At 41.9% G+C, this 20,299-nt stretch overlaps 1 protein-coding gene across 11 annotated transcripts in view; it reads right to left on the bottom strand.

Annotated features, from left to right (window-relative positions):
- The window catches only part of STK39 (serine/threonine kinase 39), a 315,389-nt gene that overhangs the window by 111,085 nt on the left and 184,005 nt on the right, over nucleotides 1-20,299 (bottom strand). For 9 of the 11 annotated variants that reach the window (XM_072810941.1, XM_072810948.1, XM_072810950.1 and 6 more), the window contains exons 11-14: nucleotides 12,084-12,206; nucleotides 11,961-11,990; nucleotides 3,885-3,947; nucleotides 2,059-2,126 (exon numbers count right to left, since the gene is read on the bottom strand). In XM_072810941.1, the coding sequence (XP_072667042.1) occupies nucleotides 2,059-2,126; nucleotides 3,885-3,947; nucleotides 11,961-11,990; nucleotides 12,084-12,206 (284 nt within the window). The remainder of the gene's footprint in view (nucleotides 1-2,058; nucleotides 2,127-3,884; nucleotides 3,948-11,960; nucleotides 11,991-12,083; nucleotides 12,207-20,299) is intronic. The other 2 variants (XM_072810943.1, XM_072810942.1) reach the window with 2 other exon arrangements.

Below are 20,299 nucleotides of genomic sequence, written 5' to 3'. Positions count from 1 at the left end.
AGAAAGTTCTGAGGTCAAATAGGTCTTAGAGTACACCAACTTACATTCCTTCCCTGCAAAAAGTCTTAGAACCTCTAGTATGTTAATATCCCTTGTGAGCTCCAAAATGAAGTGTGTACGTATGTGTGTGTACAGGTAGATGGACACTATGCACTGTTCCTTAGCTTATTTGAAGGTGGACCCTTTCTGTAGGAAGATATGTAGGACTAGGGATCTAAGCCACAAACTCAGGAAGAAACCATCCAGGCCCGTGAGGAACAAGGTAACAAAAGCCAGTACAGACTATTTGTCAATAAAGGTGAACAGCCAGGATTGTAAGGAGGATATAGAAGCATGTTATGAGAAGCAAGGCTTACTTGTACTGTTTTGCCTAGGAAAAAAGGAATAAGTCTTATAAAACTACAAATGACTCTAGAAAAACCAGGGGATGCGCTTGTTCTATACTGTTCTAGTACCTAAAGCAAAACAGTACCTGGAGGTAAGGCTCAGGAACATCTATGTGTTTTAAAACACTCTCCAGAAGAGAGTGAAAGTCTTCATCCAGAGAACCTGGTATCTGCTCTCAAGGTCAGAATTTGAGCCCATAAGAGCCCAGAATAGGAAGATTGGTTGAATCTCTCAAGGAAGAAGGTGAACCATGACAAAGTGTTTTAGAATCACAGGAACGATTCAGGCAAAAAGAGCTCAAGTACACACAGAGGCCGAGTAGATACCCAGCACACCACAGAAGAAAAAAATTCCTGCTTACATAAAGTAGGAGGCTGGATGACAGGACTCTGAGGGTCACTCCCAACACCACACACTCGAGTGGGCTGGACGGTAACCTCCAGTCTCGCTCACGGCTCTATCTCAGGAACACACACAGAGCTCGGCCCAGCGATTTTATCATACATATTGGTGGAATGAATAAATAAATGAACATGTGAAAAGTAAGTGAAAGTAGCACCTGGTTCCAAAGTCCAACAAGAAAGGAATGGGCTACTTTGTTCTTTGGATAATTGCAAATTTGTTCTTCGCATAATTGCAAATCGTAATCAAGGCTACTTTCAAATATAAGGAAAGGAGTCTCTCATAATAATTTTACTTCTTGACTGGAAACTCATCTCTGAATTAAATCACGCCGAGGCTTGCTGTGCAGTTCCCCTGGTAAGCGTGTGAAAACACACGGCAGATTGTAAATGACCATCAGAAGGAAGGGGTGATTATGGTCACGATTATCCACCCTGACAGACCAGGAGCACTCAGATGGCTGGAAACCGACCTTGAAGACGAAGCCCCTTGTTTATAGCCGCGGCTCTGAAAATGGTCCATCAGCCATATGTTTTATTTGTTGAATTGTCAAAGGAGAACACATGTGTAACTTACTTTAAAACACCTTCAAAAATGTGATGGTATCCTGACTAACCTGGTGACTTAAGCTGTTTAAGTGGAAGCAAGTGTGTCTTCAGACACCATATTCTCAACAAAGAATCCACATCTAGATGAACTTTACAATTTAGAAGTCCATGAAACAGAAAGAACTTTCGTTCACTAGATACAGAGCCTGCACTGTCAGGCATCATACTTGTATCCATTTCCTAGAAGACTGAGGGTTCTTTCAAAATACATCTGTCATTTCTCCACAGTAGCTGATCAAACCTGCCACTGAGAAATGTTCTGAACAGGCAACTTGTAGTACAAGCATGGTTTATTTCTGTCACACTGACTGCCAAAGTGTGAAAGAAACTCATTAAAAATCTCTTACTGTGATCTTACATTGTAAAAAAAATTTTTTAAACGGGAAAAAAAGCCCAAGAAAGAAAAGGCAAGGAAAAAAACTTAATGAAGGGTACACTGAGCCTGCAGACACACTCATCTGATGCTTTCGTTCTTATTCTTCTTTAGTAAGCAATTAGAATAGAACAATTAGCCCTGGGAATAATACCGCATACACTAGCTGTTTGGCGAAATCAAGTAAGCTAACAATTTTATTTTATGCTAATATTATGAAAAGTTAATGAAGGAGATAAGAATATTGTACTATAGCAAAAGCAATATAAAATAAACAGTATTATTTACCTTAATCTTAAAACGAGGTTCACAGCACAAGAAGTTTCTCTATAGTCTTCACTAGCATTGGGTAGGCCCTTTAAAAAACAAAACCGCAAACACTGTTATAAACTCAGAAAAACAAATGAATAAAATCATTTTATCCCTTGATTCACACGACCCTTTCTGGAAATTTCCAAACCAGGTCTTTATGCATGGCAGGTCCTGTGTGGCCACGTAACACCTCAAAGTGAAGGCTGGAATATTGCCTAATTCCCATCCCAGCTGGAGAGCCAAATGTTTCAAGCAGAAAACCTCAGTTGTAGGGTGGGTCCTATGAACAAGGGGTATAAGCTGAAGTCCAATGAAGAAGGGTCAGCTCTCTTAAAGGGGCATCCCGCTGGGACCTGGGGATGTGCAAAGGTCGAGCACCTTAACCCCAGAGGAGGCAGAGGGAGGTGGGATCCAGTTGATTAGGCCACTGTTCATCTTCCCCGTCTTTCTTACCTAGAACCTCTTTCCTTAAAAATAGATCATAAACCTCAAATGCCTCTACTCCACAGCCCCTCCCTACTCCTACAAATCCCTGGACAGTAGACCTTCCCTCGGGAGTAGAAGAAGAGAGATTTTAGGTCAAGACTTGGTTCTGCCACTGACCAGACATGCAACCATGAGCAAGTCATTCTCTGAACCTCTTTTCCCCACTTATGACGTGGGGATATTACCAGTCTCAAAAGTTTGCTGGAAGAATAAATAATGTATATGACAATGATTTAGCAACTATAATTGATATAATACAAGTTGTCCTAATCCTCTTTCCCTCATTCTATTGGCCTTCTGACAAATTATCATTCCTAACTTGCCTTTTGTCATTCAACCAGTCCCCTCAGTTTACCTCAAGTTGTTTTACGGAGTTGCCTGTTAGAGTAAAAAGACCTGAACCGAATCCTGGCTCTGCCTCCAACCAGTTATACAACCTTGCATGAGCCACTTAGCCTCTTCAAGTCTATGTTTCCTCAGCTACAAAATAAGGGACAAGGACTAGATGTCTGACTCCAGGCTTCCCGCAACCATGAAATCCCATCATTCTCTCCGCAGTTTACGGCTGCTTTCATCAGCACACAACAGGTAGGATGAAAATGAATTTATCAATGGATATGCAGATCTGAGGGACAAAGATGTGATCCCAAGGCTGGTGATGCTTGATAGTATTATGACTTTGAGAACAAAAGGGCTTGCCTATGAATTATACAACAAAACCAGAACAAGGGCCTGAACTCTGGTACTATGCCCGTGTCCCTCCCCTGAATTGCTCAGCACCCTGAATCAGCATCCAACATAACTCATGGCATATGCTTTCCATCATATGACTTTTAATATAAATGCATTCCACAGTCCCTGGACTTTTACTTTTACAAGGCAAGTTGTAGAGATAAATTGGCCCATAAATTCAATGATAAAAGAATTATGAAAACAGGTTGTAGAAATCCAACAGGGAGCCAAAAAGAAAAGACTATCAATTAACTCTACAGTTTTGTGGCTAGAATCTAACAGAATGGGGAGTCATTTTCTTTCCTTATTTCACACAGTACCAACAATTTCAGAAGCAGTCTGGTAATCAATCCTTGCTTTTGAACCTATCATTTAAAGGTTGGAGGTTCTGAAAATCATGGTCAAGAGTAACAGTACTCTTTTCTCCATACCTATTAAAAAAAAAAAAATAAATAAAAGAGTTTACAAGCCCCAAATCTGATGGACTGCCCTGAAACTGTCTATCTTCTGAAAATGTTGTTTTTTTTTTCTAATAATAGGTCTACAAATCATCTCAAACGTAAATGACTAGTGGAAAAACATACCTGAGAGTCCTGCACAGAGAGGGACTGTATTTGCTCGGGTATACTGCTGGCATTCACCGCCATCTGTTAAGAGAGCCACCGTTACAGTACTTAAGGCAACCAAAATGAGACATTAAGGTCAGTGTGGTTACACTAAGTCCCAATTATCAGAGACAATTTTACAGAAGTAATTTTAAAGCAGTTTTTCCCAAAGTGTGGCCCTTTGACTACCTTCATTGGAATCACCTAGGACACACAGTAAAGATTCCTGGGCCCCACTAGCCTATGATTCAGAATTTCATGGAGATGAGAAAGAATGCATATCTTTAACAAGTGCCCTGGGCGATCCTAATGCTTTCAGAGAGCCACTGAGCTAAAGTGAAAAGGCATGGACTATTTGATATTTTAAATCTGGTAACAGGAAGATGCTCTAGGACCATTTGTTCTTGTCACAGAATTTCGTCTAAAGTTAAAGGTCTTCAATGAAAGGATGTTAGGATTAGCAACCTTTAATCATTACTTGACCTTTAATCATTACTTTGAACAATTTATTCACTGGATTTAAAAAATATATAAGGGTAGCTGGACTTTTAAAGCACATTTCCCCCAAAGAAACGCCAAACTGATAGGTTATTTTTTCTCTCGAGTTGGAAATCCAACCCTAACGTGGTACCAAAAGTATTTTTGCCTCAACCCTTACTTTTGTGAACTCTTGTGCCCTCAAACAAAACTTGAAAGACCAAAAAGAAAAAAAACAAGAGGAACAGCAATGATAATGAAAAATATATATTATTTTCTAAAACTACTATCGATTCTAAAAATAATCGGAAGTAAAAAAAAAAATAATCGGAAGTCATCAGAAATTTTTCATAAGTTTTCTAAAGTTGAAGACGTAAAATTCTTACTCTCTGGGCTTCCTCAAAATAGCTATGTTAGTAATGAAGTAAGAGGGGGAAGTGTACTAATGTCTGCAGTTTACCTTGAAATGCATCTAAAAAATGAAGATGGACTCAGATGGATAAACAGATGTGCACGTGATAAAGCATAGTAATGGTAGGATATAGGGGGAGGTATGTGGCTGTTCACTATACAACACTTTTAATGTTGCTATATATTTGAAATTTTTCATAGTAAAATGTTGGGGGAAAATGATTATATAAGAAGAAACAACCTGTATTCTTTAACCAGCCAGAGGACCTGGGCCTACACCAAAGGATCCCTTATAAAGAACCCTTCATGCTGACTGATCCCACAATCTCCATTAAGGCTTGAGGTACAACCAAAAGCCACATCAGCACTTACAGAATATTCTAACCTTTAGTCAAAAGACTACTCTAAACTGAAAATCCTTAATGGCATTTACTAGAGATGAAAACGTCTCCTCCTCCGAGGAAGGTCCCATTTTCTGCCCTGCTTCCTTACTAGGCCATCATCAGGATGGAAAGCTGGCTAACCAGACTGGGGGCTGGATCCCCAAGTTCCCTGGTGCTGCCTCACTCTGTAGGAGCAACCCTGCACCTAGCAAAGGGACTAGCCTCTGCTTCTTGCCGGTACACAAGCAAAACAGGTAATTTCTCAGGAAAATATCCAGAGGTGCACAGGAGTGGTGGAGAGGAAAGTTTCCTGTATAAAACATCTTCCTTGATGACCAATCACCCACATGTTACCCTGTGGACCTCATTCTATCAGTTCAGGATCTATATATTTTTAAATATTAAAAAAATTACAGGAAAGCTAACATATTAAGCAAGTGTTATTATTCATCAGAGTGTAATATAAATTTGCTTACTAGAATGGGGGGGGGCTTTAAGCAGTTTGCTATAAGAAGCACATTTGAGAGAATGGATGTTTGATTGAAGGGGAAGAGAAGAACAGATTACGGGTGGATCCCACCCTGGAAAGAGCTCTCTGAGACTGGGTGAAAGAGGGGGCAAAGATCCCAAAATAGAGAAATCTTCTCCTAATCTTCTCCTTTTCTATTTTTAAAATTACTAGGCTAAATGCAGTGTGTTATCCTGGATTAGATTGCGGGACCAAAAAAAAGGGGGGGGGGATTAGTGGACAAATTAGTAAAATACGAACACAGCGTGCAGTTTAGGTGATAGTGATATAGCACTTCCGTTTCTTAGTTGTGAAAAATATACCAGGGTCCCATAAGAATGTAACAGTGGATGAAGGGTGTACAGGAACTTTGTACTATTTTTGCAACTTTTCTCAAAATCTAAAATCATTACAAAATAGAAGGCTTATTTTCAGAAATACAGAAGATTTCTGATGACAAATCTAACATTAATCACAAAAAGTCAGAAAGCCAGTCACCTGAAATAAGAACGTCTTTTAGAAAATGGTGGCAGAAAAGTATCAAGTCAAAGCCATCTGTGATGACAAAGCTAAGCCCAATAAATTTGGAGGGAGAAATCAAATATTTGCCTCCATCCACAAATGTATGTAACACAACATGTATACAATATCACCGGAAATACACTAACAAAGCTAACAGCAGTTCTAACAATCAGGCAACAGCAATGAGTAAACATAAGCAATAAATTTAGCTTTTGCATTGTGACTAATCTCTAGTAAAATTAACTCAACCTAAATCCACACCCAATTTATTTTCTCCTTAGAACAAACTATCAGAGTCAGGAAACAGAACATTTGCTCCATTAACCTAGCCTAGATTATGTAATAAAATTCTTCGATGTAGCTCTTATGGGCTTTTGAGGCCTCAGCCAACAAACCTTACCACCTGGCTTCATTACATGTGGTTAAATAAGGACCACGTCTCCTGGGGGGTTCTGAAACATCTTTCTTTTTTTTCTCCCTTCTCTCCCTTTTTTCTTCTTAAGATTTCGGACAGATATTTATAATAAATCTTCAGAAATTTCAAGCAATCTTTCTGGATTTTAGTGTGGACTTTTGGATTCAGAATGACTGTTGTGGTTTTCCTAGCCAGTATTTTTTTAAGATTTTATTTATTTATTCATGAGAGGCAGAAACATAGGCAGAGGGAGAAGCAGGCTCTCTATGGGGAGCCCTGATGTGGAACTCGAACCCAGGATCCCAACCTGAGCCAAAGGCAGATGCTCAACCACTGAGCCACCCAGGTGCCCCTAGCCAGTGTTCTTGATCCTAGCCATGCATCAGAATCGTGTAAGCAGGGGATCCCTGGGTGGCGCAGCGGTTTAGCGCCTGCCTTTGGCCCAGGGCGCGATCCTGGAGACCCGGGATCGAGTCCCACGTCGGGCTCCCGGTGCATGGAGCCTGCTTCTCCCTCCTCCTGTGTCTCTGCCTCTCTCTCTCTCTCTCTGTGTGTGTGACTATCATAAATAAATAAAAATTGAAAAAAAAAAAAAAGAAAAAAAAAAGAAAAAAAAAAAAAAAAGAATCGTGTAAGCAGCTTTCTAAAAATCCCGGTTGCCTGGACATCACTCCCAGCTGCCAAATCACAATCTGAGGGGCGGTTCTGGGCATCTACATTGTTAAAGCTTTCAGTTTCTCTGATGTGGTGTCAGGGTTGCAAATCATTTGTTTTCATGCCACCTAACAGAGGGGCTGCTGTAAAAAGAATGCTTCTTTAAGTGGAAGCCTTAGCAAAGGTCTCCCTCAGTTAAAGGAAACCCAGAGAAAGCATGAATGTAAAGATTAAGGCAATTTTACATTTATATAGAAAATTAGGAAATAAAGCAAAACAGATTTTTAAAATCATAAAACATGTTTTGATTATTTTCATAATCTGACAAAAACAGATTCCCAAATCACTGGTCAAGGAAGAAGATCAATAATGAGATAAGCGTTGACAGGTTTTCTATAAGCTAGGATGGCATATAGGCTGGGAAACCCCACCTAAGGAAGCCAGTCTTGCAAATACCACCCCAGACGCCCACATCTCCAAAGAGATGAGAAGCTTCCAGAAAGCAGGCTCTCTGCTTTGCTTTTGTAGAATTCCCACAATGCCACAGACCTGATAATACTGCTTCATGTAAAAATCAGGCATAGATTAAGTATCTGCTTAATTAATTTCATTATTAATACTATTGTTATATTATTAACAATATAGTTACCTTTAAGTCACCACTGGCTTCTGCCATCCAAGTGGAATATAATAATAAATAAACGAAATGAGCATAAATTATCTATTTATGACAAACTGAATTACCAGTAAGTCTTAACTAATACTTCACAAAACTATTCCTAAAACGTCAGATTAGGAAAACAGGAGGACCAATTTTCTTGAGTAAAAATCCTAAGACAGGTGGTGTAACTCTGGCCCTTTACACGTTACACTGGAATTTTTCCCGGATTTAGGAGCTCTCCAAACATGCCACACCAAGTATATCTTCCCAAGGCCCCCCACCTTGACTTCCTTGATCTTCTCCAACAAATGCTATACCTGGACAATCTGCCTGGTACATTATCCTAGGGAAGTCAAAGAGCCCTTTACAAATTAAGGATTTCTAAAAACACCACTTCCTTCATCGGAGCATCTTACTCTGTCTGAACATGGAAGTACTAAGTAAGGCTACCTTCTCTGAACTTCAGCTCAATTACGTAACATCTTCTGATTTTTCCCCGCTCTCTTCTGACCTACTCATAAATATGATATGCCTCTTCAGGCACTTGTTTTATATCTATTTCAGCATGTGGATATTCAGGTCACCAATGAACATGTATAGTGTCCACTAAACGTAAAAGGAACACAAATATGAATACTAGCCCACGCTTCTAGTGGCTTCTAGTCAAGTAAATAAACGGCAATTTAAATGATGAGCATTCTAGAAAAGCTTATTAAAATGTAAACTCTGACATTTAAATGTGCCAGTTGGCACAGATAAGCATTTTCACCCTCAAAGATGTTTAAGAGTGGGGAGGCGGTGCCTGGGTGGCTATGCCTGTTAGGCGTCTGCCTTGGGCTCAGGTCATGATCCCAGGATCATGGGATCAGCCCCACAAGGGGCTCCCTGCTCAGCAGGAAGCCTGCTTCTCCCTCTCCTCTGCCATTCCCCGCCTCCCCCAACCTGGCTTGTGCTCTCTGGCTCTCTCTAGCCCTCTGTCAAATAAATAAATAAAATATTTTTCAAAACATATTTTTAAAGTATAAGGTACACTGTCAGAAGGCTATATAAATTGGTACTGCTTTTTTATTCTCAGCTTTGTTGTGATACAATTCACAAAAATGTGAGATAGGGGCAGCCTGGGTGGCTCAGCGGTTTAGCACCACCTTGGGGGGGCGGGGGCTGATCCTGGAGACCGGAGATCGAGTCCCAAACTGGGCTCCCTGCAGGGAGCCTGCTTCTCCCTCTGCCTGTGTCTCTGCCTCTCTCTCTGTCTCTCATGAATAAATAAATAAAATCTTAAAAAAAAATTAAGATAATTAAAAGTGGTTCAGCTTTTGATAGCTATTATAAATTCAAAATCAGATTTTTGTCACAGTTCTTTAAATTCTTTAAATTATTTTACTTGACTATGTGCCCCCGAAAACGCATACACAAAATGTTAATGGAATGCAGTTTATAACAGTAACCTCAATGCTCACCAAGAAGTTAATGGTTAAATAAGCCATGTAAATCCACCCAGGGTAACACTACTTGGCAGTTAAAAATAGAGGCAGGGGCACCTCTACGGAAAGAACACTAGGGGCGAGAGGGGTCGTAAAATAAAAGTGGCTCTTCAGGGTTTTTTTTTTTTCTTTTTTTCTAATCGTTCCATACCTTTTATAAGTCTTTGTGTCTCTTTCAGTATAACACCCACCCTGACCAACCCATTTAAAATTACAATCCCCTAGCACATTCCCTGTACTTTCCACCCCGTTTCTCCCCATTGCTCCTATTCCATGGTAACAAACCACATAATTTACTGATTTAGGAAAGCTGTTGCTTGTTTATCTGCTCCCATCAAAATGCAAGAGCCACAGGCACAGGGATTTCATGTTTTTTTTCCTCACTGATGAATCCCCAAAACCTACTAAAACAGTACGCAGAGTATGCCTGTGTGTGTGTGTGTGTGTGTGTGTGTGTTTATTTGTTGCCTATTTACATAGCCAACAGTTGTAATTCTTTTTGTAATAGATAAATATTTTTTTGCCTCACAAAAAGTGAACTTAGGTGGTTGGCAGGTCAGGGAGCTACTTTAATTAAAAGCTGAAAGGACAGACGAACCATCATTGTAGCTGCTCTTAACACAGCTCAGGATATTGAAATGCCAGCCCTGAAAAACAAACAAAACTAGGGGGAAGAAAAGGAAAAAGAAAACAAAGCAAAAAACTGCCCTGAGGAGCTATGCAATAGCAGGTGGGGCTGATTATTCCTAAAATTTCGTCAGTGTTTACGTTCGAAGACATTAACCCTTTCACAAAAATAAGGCTATCTATGTTTCCTTAATTATAAACCAGCATGGGAATAGACATGCACCTCTGGGAAATCAAATGAGTTGAGATACAGTGAAGAGCCTAAGACAAATCCCACCCGAGAAGGTCAATAGTGATGATAATTAACTGCCAGCATGCTGTTACTCTTTCCTGTTTATGCAGAAAATACTCTTGCCAAAAAGATGCCGTTCATATCCAAATAACAGATCAGTTAGCAGAGCAATTTCAACAAGCACATAGAAAGATACTGTCAGAATAAACTTAAATCCTCAAGAGGAAAGACCCACACCCATCAATGTCTGTACCAGGTGAGGCAGGATTCAGTGAATACATTCCAATAAAGACATCCTGTAGTGAACCAATACGAATGCTTTCTGCATCATGCTGCTACCTGAATCCCATTATTTTGTTCTCTAAGTAGGATGGACACTTTTAGTGAGAGACACTCTAGGAAGTAGATGAAAAAACTCTGACTCTGCACTTCACTGAAAGTAAAATTGGAAAGTGGGCAGGAAGAGGGCAGAGATCAGGATACCTGGCTAAGATCATTCTAAAGACCAGCACATGTGTGTAGCCGCTGGGTCCTACTTGTGGAGCTCATCACCACCATTTGTAACAGAGAGGGACCACTTCCTTGATGAAACATATTTTATGTATAAAATGAAAAGGTTAATTCTTGTGAGAAACACAGGAAGAAAGAGGAACTGAAGGACCGTTAATAATGGGAGGCAGGCCGACTGAACAATCCCTAGGGAAGGCCTATGGGTGGGAAAGGAAAGATGAAGAGACCAGAAGGAGGGCGGAGTAACAGAAACAGTGGCTCCTGGCTCCAATGCGCTCTTCTCAGAAGGTCCAGTTGGCTACTGCCCCTTAGTGTGGAATGGAAGATTTACTTCACTTCATCAAAAAGAAATGTCTGCTAATTAAAAAAAAAAAATTGGGATGGATATCATTTTGTAACCCAAAGTCTTCTGTTTTCTTAATGAGAATTTGCAAGGCACACATTAATTGCTAGGTCTATAAAATATTTGGAACTGTTTAAATATATTCAAATTTTCTCTAAAATAATTAGCAAGGCTTTTGAACTATAGTCATCATTAGTATTAGGATAATTAACCAGATGGAAGAAATAAAGTTAATCAAAAGATGACCAGTTCTCAAAGGGAAGCTAAGGAGTGTTCCTTGCCTACAAAATTACCCAGGAGACGGTAAAGCCAAGACCAACAGAGTCAATGTGAAGTTTCTAACCTTTTTATTTTATTTTTTTTGTTTTTTTTTGTTTTTCTAACCATTTTATATCTGCCGTATTGTACTAAGAATCTAGAAGAGATTTTGCCTGTACACCTACTGTGTTTTCTAAATGACAGTAATATGAAGAATTGAGATCAATCGAGTACTAAGTTGAGCACCCAGCGAGCGCTTTATGTGCATAACTGTGGTAAACCTCACAGCAACTTAAAAGTAGTGTGATCATCACCATCTGACAAGAGAAGGAAACTGAGGCTCAGAGAATAAAATCATCCGTCCCAATTTATAAAGCCCAAAAGTAACTCAGACAGAATCAGGACCTGCAAGTCTACATGCCTTTTCTCTTCTGCTACTCCATGAGAATAAAATTTTGAAGTCTCTTCCCCAAATGGATCACACTCTGACATCACAAGGGGCAGTGGAGGGGAGTCGGGGGGGGGGGGTCAGTTGGTCCAAATATTTAAAAATAAATAACCACCACTCACCTCTGGATTTTCTTCTTTTACTCTTCGTGACTGTAAAACAATTGCATATCCATTAATACACTCACACACCAGTAAAACAATAAAACGTGCGCAGGTTAGCTCACCATCATCGAGGTCACCTACCTTTTCTTGAGAAAAGGCTGCCTTCCCTTCTTCACTTTTCTCATCCATCTCGTCGTCACTCCACTCCCAGTCACCGTCCTCGGTTTTATGAAGGTGACCACTCGACCCAGGAACTCTTCTCACCTGAATCAAAACACACCCGCCCAACTCTTCACTAGTTGAACACAAACAGCGCTCGTTGGCACTGCTACGTGGATTACACAGCACACGCCTATCCTGAAAATACCCTGACTGGTTAGGAATTCGGGGATAGCAGTTAGTACCCAAAAAGACCACACGGCTCGCAAACTCCCACACGCTTCCTCTTTCTAAAGATACGATATTCCTGAAATGCATTACTACACACATGAACAAAATATTTTGGAAGAACACCACGCACATCAGGCATCGGGATCAAACCCATCTTTCACTTTTGCTTCAGTTAACGTCAACACTTCATTAATTACTACACATGAAAGGCCATGTGGTCGGCTTCAAGACTGCCTAAGGAAATGCAAGCGAGCAACAGACTGCTGACAGAGGGAAGGCAGGGGCATCAGGCAGCCTAATGAAGCATACAAGTCTAGGGGTGTATCAGCGATCTAAAACCTACGTCAGAAAAAAAAAAAAAAAAAAGCAAACACCCTTCAGTGGCCACCTTGCTCTTTTTCAGAACCTGACATCGCACTTCTTTTCCTAGGATTCTGCTTAAATTACTTGAGCAAAACAAAACAGCATCAGACTATTCTTAACCCACCTTGTAACACTTGAGAGACTTGGAGGATTGCTAGAAACACAGCAAGATAATCAGCAGCTATGCCAGATAATCTGAACAGATTATATCAGTCTTCCTCGAGGATTTCAAAGTTTCTTTGAACTAAGATAGAGATGTGATTCAGGGGTATGCTTTCCAAATGCCTGGTATGGTTGGAAAAGCAAAACTTTTAAAAGGAAAGGCCTGTAACCAAAGTAATTCGCCTTAAAAAAAAAAAATGGACTTCGACGTAATTAAATCAATGTAGCAGATGAACATGTGAACATAACGGCCAATGATCCACTGATTCAGAGAAACTTCAAGGGGAAAGAGACCTTGGAGACTGTCTAGTCTGACCCCCTCATTTTACAGATGAGGAAATGAAGGCCCAGAATGTGACTGAGATCATTCGGCTCTAAGGACAAAATTAAGGCAAGAAAAAAGGCCTTCCAATTCCCATTCAAATGTAAGACCTACACCATTAATGATCACTGTAAAACTGAAGTTGTATAAAAACATCCTGTGAAGATTTGGGAAGACTACAGAGTGAAGAAAACACTATTTTCCATAATAGAAACTAGTTATATCATGGGAGCTTCATTAATCCTGAGGGAAGTACCAAGGCCTTAAGGGTAAAGTAAGTATTTATACACGTGTTCAGTCAGAGTCCATTCACAATCAATGCAGGCTCGGGGTTGGGCTTGACTTACAGACATTATCATGTGAAACCTGTAAAACCAAGCCTGACCACTTGGTCTAGAAGATCTGAGCTCCAACAGGGAAAGTTAAAAAATAAAAAGTTCTTTTTCATAACTGCAAACAGTTATGCTCAGTTAAAAAAAAAAAAAAAGAAAAAAAAGCTTCTCTCCACTCCAAAAAAAACCAATTCACCTTTGAAACAACCCCTTCTGTGCTTGACATAAGATATTTTTTCCATTTACATTTTTTGAATCATTGGAAAAGACCTAATGATAGTGATTTTAATGTGCTAACAGATGCTGGCAAAGTAACGTAGGGAAAAAATGCTGAAATGCACTTCAAGACTTTCAGAACAGGCTGCTCTTTAAAACTACAAAGAAACGGAGAGAGAAAGAGAAATTTTTTTTTTTTTTAAAGTTTTGAGAGAAGAGCAAGAGTGCACACACACAAGCAGAAGGGGTAGAGGGAGGGGAGAGAGAATCCCAAGCGGACTCTGAGTGCAGAGCCCAACAGAGGGCTGGATCCCACCACCCTGAGGTCACAGATGAGCAGAAACCCAGGGCTGGGGCGCTCAATGAACTGGGCCACCCAGGTGCCCCTAGGGAAAATAATTTTCTGTTGACAAATACGATAAAATTATTTTCCTAACAATACCAATCAGGATGATAGCAACATGGAGGGGAAAACATCTGTATTCGTGACTATAGCAAAAGAGGGAAATCTGTTTAATGACTGCATTAGAAGAATTTAAAGCCACATCTATTATAAAACATACTTTCAACTAAGAGGTGAGAAAACAAGGAAAATTATACATCAGAAACAGAACTCTACCTTTACTGAAACCACAAAAAACAAGCATGGTTGACGAATTAGTATTCAGTACTAAGAGATCACACCAAGGAAATTCTCTCACAACAGAGATAGTGCAGCTTCACACCCTAAAATTTCATTTATGCCCTTTTTCCTCTCTCTGTTTACAAGATCTGCCAGTTTTGTTTCTACAAGCAGGAGCCAACCACAGACAATAAAACGGCCACCTTCTATTTTATTTTAGAACCCTGGCTGTCTCCCTCCTAGTTTTATTTGCTGGAGGAGACAAAGATAAAGCAAAATGTCTAAGATTATAGCCTCAGACACTGAAAGAAATGGTGGCTTGGGCCTTTAAGTAATAAATACTGAACAAATAAATGTAGAAATTAAGACGAAAACATTATAAAATCTATGTAGCAGAAAATACTGGTATAGGAGCAGCGGGAATAAGAATACAGATCTGTTAAGAGCATCCTCTCGCTTCACTGGAAGGAAAAGAACTTGCAGCATAATCTGAAACCCCGGTTTCATGGTATATTTATAGGACACTGACCTCCACAGAAAAGACCAGAAAGCAATTCCACAAAGGTACATCCTTGCAGGGACTCCAGGGAACAACTTCAACCTTCCAGAGCCAAAGCAACTAAGTTTCACATAGTTTAACAAATGGGCTTGTTATTTAGGAACTAATGAGTATTTTCCAAAATAAAAAATTTGGTGTGTGTGTGGTGGGGGAGCAGCCCGGGTGGCTCAGCGGTTTAGCACTGCCTTCAGCCCAGGGCCCAGACCCAGGATTGAGTCCCACGTCGGGCTCCCTGCATGGAGCCTGCTTCTCCCTCTGCCTGTGTGTCTGCCTCTCTCTCTCTCTGCATGAATAAATAAAAACCTTAAAAAAAATTTTTTTTTCCAAAAAAAGACGTGTGAAGGCTTCTGTCCTTCCCCATCTCCTGCAATGACAAGGATGGGAGTTACGGTGGCACTGCTTTCACTGTTAAACAAATTAATCACTTAGTAAAGCCAAGAGGTGGTAGTTGGGGGTTAAAAAAAAAAAAAAGAATGCAATGCTTCTCAGAGAAATGAGCTCAGTCATAAGCCCACAAATTCCTCAGGTCCAACAGTGAGATTAGACAAGGTTTTACCTATAACACTTATTCCCAAGACTGGGAGTAAAATATAGTTGAGCAGTTCTACTGATACGTCATGCCTCTGAAAAGAGTTATTTTTCTTTCCCTTTCTTGAAACCCTGTCTTTATGAAAATCCATTTTTTAAAAGATTTTATTTATTCATGAGAAGCGCAGAGAGAGAGGCAGAGCCACAGGCAGAGGGAGAAGCAGGCTCCCTGTGGGAAGCTTGATGTGGGACTCGATCCCAGGACCCCAGGACCATGACCTGAGCTGAAGGTAGACGCTCAACCGCTGAGCCGCCCAGGCACCCCTGAAAAATCCATTAAAAAAAAATGAACCAAAGTTCTGATTCCCACCAGAAAAGAAGTCAGGTTCAGACAGAAACCGCGTGGCTCCTGGGCTACTTCTGGTGGCCACAGGGTCCCACGTGGGAGGCAGAGCTGGATTGCAGCAGCCTGCAACAGGGAATGGCAGCAACAAGGGGAAGTCACTGGAGCAGTCTGACCAGTGTTCCCAGCCGTGTCCCTCTGAACAGGAGCTTTGGATAAACAATCAGGACCCAGGGTCTCTATAACCTCTCCCGTGGCCACCTGGCCTCTGACACAGAACAGCAAAGAAGGTATGAAGGACAGATGAAGACCGTCAGCAGATAAGGTATCAAGACACGGTGCTGAACAGGTTAGAAATTAAAGTGGGTTTCTCTAACGGAGGATGAATGTGACCCAAAGAAAACCCAAAATTTAGCAGCGTTTGTCCAATCCTGCCCTGCCTGGCCCCTCTTCCCAGGGCCCCTGCCAGCTGCTTCCACTGCTACATTAACTTCTCCCTGGAGGGGAGATTTCAGCGTCTCCTTGGAATGATTTCTCCACCAGTGGGAAACCTGCACTCCACTTCTCCTCCACCTGTTGAACATACAGCCTCACCACAGCCTGAACCTGAGTGATCCCAACACGGTAGAAAGCAGTCCCCAGTAACCTTTCCCTTATCAGGAATCCTACTGACTGGAAGTATTAAAAATGTTTGTAATTAATTGCTGTTTACAATGTCTTTGAGGTGCTGAGAAGTCATCAAAAATAAAATTAGAGGCACCTGAGTAGCTCGGTCGGTTAAACATCGGACTCTTGATTTCAGCTCAGGATCTCAGGGGCATGGGATCGAGCCGCCCGTGGAGCTCTGATGTGGCACAGAGTCTGCTTGTCCCTCTCCCTCTCCTCCTCCCTCCCTGCTTGTGTTCTCTATCTCTAAAATAAATTAAATCTTTTAAAAAATAAAATTAGACTAAGGTTTCAGCAGTAGATATTTTACTGCCCCCCCCCATACTCTGATGGAGGTGTCCTATGACCTGACACCTCCATCCCACACCTACTACCTGGCCTCACTGTGCTCTCTGGCCCTCGGCCCTCCCCTGCCTCTTCCGCCAGCCCCTCCAGGCTTCACACCTATCTTATAGGGTCTGGAGCTCACAGCTGACTTCGCTGATGGCGCACTTATTGTACTCCACCCCCAACCCCCTTCCTGGACCAGTCACACGTGGGAGGAAGGCCGGGAGTGGGGCTCAGTCCAAATACCCATCCTTCGTTCCTGAGTGAATGGGGACTAGCGATGCTGCCCGGTGCCACTACAGAGGGCGGCTGGCCACTCCTAGGTGGGGTATCAGTCCTGCCACCACCCTGTCACTCAAGGCCTGGTCCCTGGACCACCGGCAACAGCATCACCGGGGAGCTTATTAGAGATGCTGGATCTTGGGCCCCGCTCCAAACCCACCAAGTCAGAATATTCCTTTTAGCAAGAGCTTCAGGTGATTCCTACCGTCTTCCAGGATGGAGAAGCGCCGTGCTGATGGCTTCCCGGGAGCCCTTCCCTCTCCCCAGGCCGGAACACCAGCCGTTATTTATATCAGGTAGGACTGTGCTCCGAGCACTTTAACCCCCTAACTGACCTCATCTTCAGGGCAGCCTCGTGAGCCGAGAGCCCTCCTACTCCCTGTTCTTCGGAGGGAAGGCTCCGGTGCAGGGAGTGAGACACCTGGCCCCAGCCACGCAGCGGGGGAAGCAGGGCCTGACCCCAGCTTTGCAGAGCCGGGCTCTGCGGCTGCGGCTCCCAGGGGTCCTCTCGAACTGCCCCACCGGCCACCTGAGCGCCAAGGCCCTCCAGCCTGTACCCAGCCTGTACCCAGCCCTTCTCCACGATTCCACTCCGTTCCTTCACGCTCCCCCCACCCCCAGCCGTGGCCTCCTTCCCTTCCGTGCGTGGGAAAGTGGATCCCTGCTCCTCGGGAAGCCCAGGCCTCCTGCGTGCGTGCTCCTCGTGGATCTCCACACTCGCTCACTGCCCCCAGACCCTCCGGCCAGGCCCTGCTCCTCTACACCCCCCAGGAACACATTCAAAACTCTCCTGCCTCTCCCCCAAGGACCGTGACTTCACACCTGCGTCAGGCAGGGCTCCTCCCTGGTGCCCCAGTGCTCCCCTAGCCACAGCCGACTCCGCCCCGCTGCTCCTTGCTCTGTGCCCTCGAGGGGGCACGGCCTCCCCGCCCTCATCTAAGCTGATGACCCCGGAAACGTCGTCCCTCGGTCTTGTCGTCGAAGTGTTCTCGGGGGTAAGAACGTCCCCTCGATCTCCAGGGAGCCATGGAGCTCCCAGCGGCTGATGAGAGTCCGCCGGTAACATTTCAGAAAGTTTGCAAGACAATCGACTTGGCACTGGTCACGTAAAATTGGCTCCCGAGGGGGTATTTACACAACGGCTACTGGAAAATAGTACAAATTAGGATTTGCACCCTCCCCAGCTTCACTGCCGAAATGTTGTCCGTGTCTACAGCACACCACAGGTGGTAAGCCTCATCTTAGGGGAAGGTTATAAAACATGACCAAGACATTTCATGTGAGCTTAGTAGTCATTCCTGGGAATAGCTATTTTACAACGGCAAATATCTCCATTCTACACCCAGGCCTCTTAAGTTTCATTTTTAAAAACAACACATCTTTAAAATACACACATTGATTTTTATATACCAAACTCATGCCAACCGAGGTAAAGGTAAGGGAGGCAACTATCTTCATATTACTCAGACTGACACAGCTTGGGATAATATTTATTATAAAAGCGTCATAAGGAAACACAGTGCTCTATTTTTTTTTTAAACACAAAAGTGAGAAGAGTAACCTCTGAAAAATCATGTCAGGCAATGCAAACATTTGATCCATGATGATTGATGCCAATACTGCAAGCCAAGAGACTAAATAATATTGTTTCATACAAAGTAAGAAAGGAAAACAAGTGATGTATTTACAAATAAAAATGTTTTGTATAATGTGTTATTTAACATAGCTACATACATATGTTTTATCTGTAGATTTTTTTTTATTTCATCTATGTCCCTAAGTGTTCAATATGTTCAAAGGCACCTGAACCCTTGTTTTTCTAATCTTTAGATCTGGAAAATAAAGCATTCCCTTATTTTCAAGTCACCTTTACAATTAGGAATGTCTGATAAATCCTGTAGACAGGATCAAGAATTTCACACCTGATTGCTTTTCTGTAAAGCGGAAATATACATCCTTGCCAGTTAAAGCATGGAATGAAGTTCTCAAACTTCTGTAAATACTAATATGACAGTAGATCGATAGTAAACACAGATGTCATTGAAAAATCATTCACTTTGTTTATAACGATTTGGAACCTTCATTATTTGATAGAATGTGAGAAAAGTAACATGTGAAAGATAGAAAAGTACTGGTCTACTTTACATTTCTGTTTGCACATTCTAACCCCAGAGCAGTAATAGATAAATGTATTATTTCTACTAAGCATCTCGCTCTAGAAATTGTGTGTAGAAACTATCTGCATGTAGCAGTCACTAGATTGTGGTGGCTTCATAAGGCCCATGTTTCCTATAAATTGTTTCAAATACAAAGAATTTAAAATAAAAATTCCATTTTGAGTTAAAATGAAATAGCGCTTCTGAAATTCCTTTCCCTTCCCCCTCCCCATCGCTTTGGCCAAGGGGCACAGTCATATAAAGTTCTTAACATGATGTCTGGCATATAACACACGCTCAAGACGTGACAGGTGTGGTATCACTAACAGATTTCATCTTTCTCACAACCCAAATCTATCCAATGTTCTATTCTACAAATTATACTTCCTCCACTGCCATTGGGCTTGACCAGGTCCTTCCTTCAATTTTTTTTTTTTTTTTTTTTTTATATTTCCAGTTGGTTTTGTTGTCTTTCCTGTTAAAACAAGTTGCTTATCAACCTCCTGGCCACTAACCTCCTATTTTATCCTTCATATTGCCACTAGTCACACATTAGCGCTCTCTCAAAGATACTGACAAGAGTTCACTACTGCCTATAGAACGAGTCCAGATTCCTAAATATTCAAGTCTCTCCATACCCAAGCTCTAAAAGACCCTTCCAAGACTTCTTTCCCACCATGTCCTTTAAGACACCCCACAATCCAGTTACACAAGAATTACATACTTGCAGGACTCCACCGTCTTACATGTCATTACATACATACCCTGGCCTGATCTGCCCTTCTACGTTCTCTTATTCCTTTCTTCGAATCCAAGGAGCTTTAGCCAATTCTCCCCAAGTGGTATTTGTGCCCACAACTTTATATTGTCTTACTCTGGGATGCCTGGGTGGCTCAGTGGTTGAGCATCTGCCTTTGGCCCAGGGCGTGATCCCAGGGTCCTGGGATCGAGTCCCACACCAGGCTCCCTGCTTAAAGCCCGCCTCTCCCTCTGTCTGTGTCTCTCATGAATAAATAAACTTAAAAAATATATATATATTGTCCTACTCTGTACTACATCCAGTGGACGACATACCAAACTTTGTACTCC

Source organism: Canis lupus, chromosome 34, assembly GCF_048164855.1.
Source record: "Canis lupus baileyi chromosome 34, mCanLup2.hap1, whole genome shotgun sequence".
Lineage (NCBI taxonomy): Eukaryota > Metazoa > Chordata > Mammalia > Carnivora > Canidae > Canis > Canis lupus.
The sequence above is the reverse complement of the archived record's forward strand: the minus strand, read 5'-3'. Positions and strand labels throughout refer to the sequence as shown.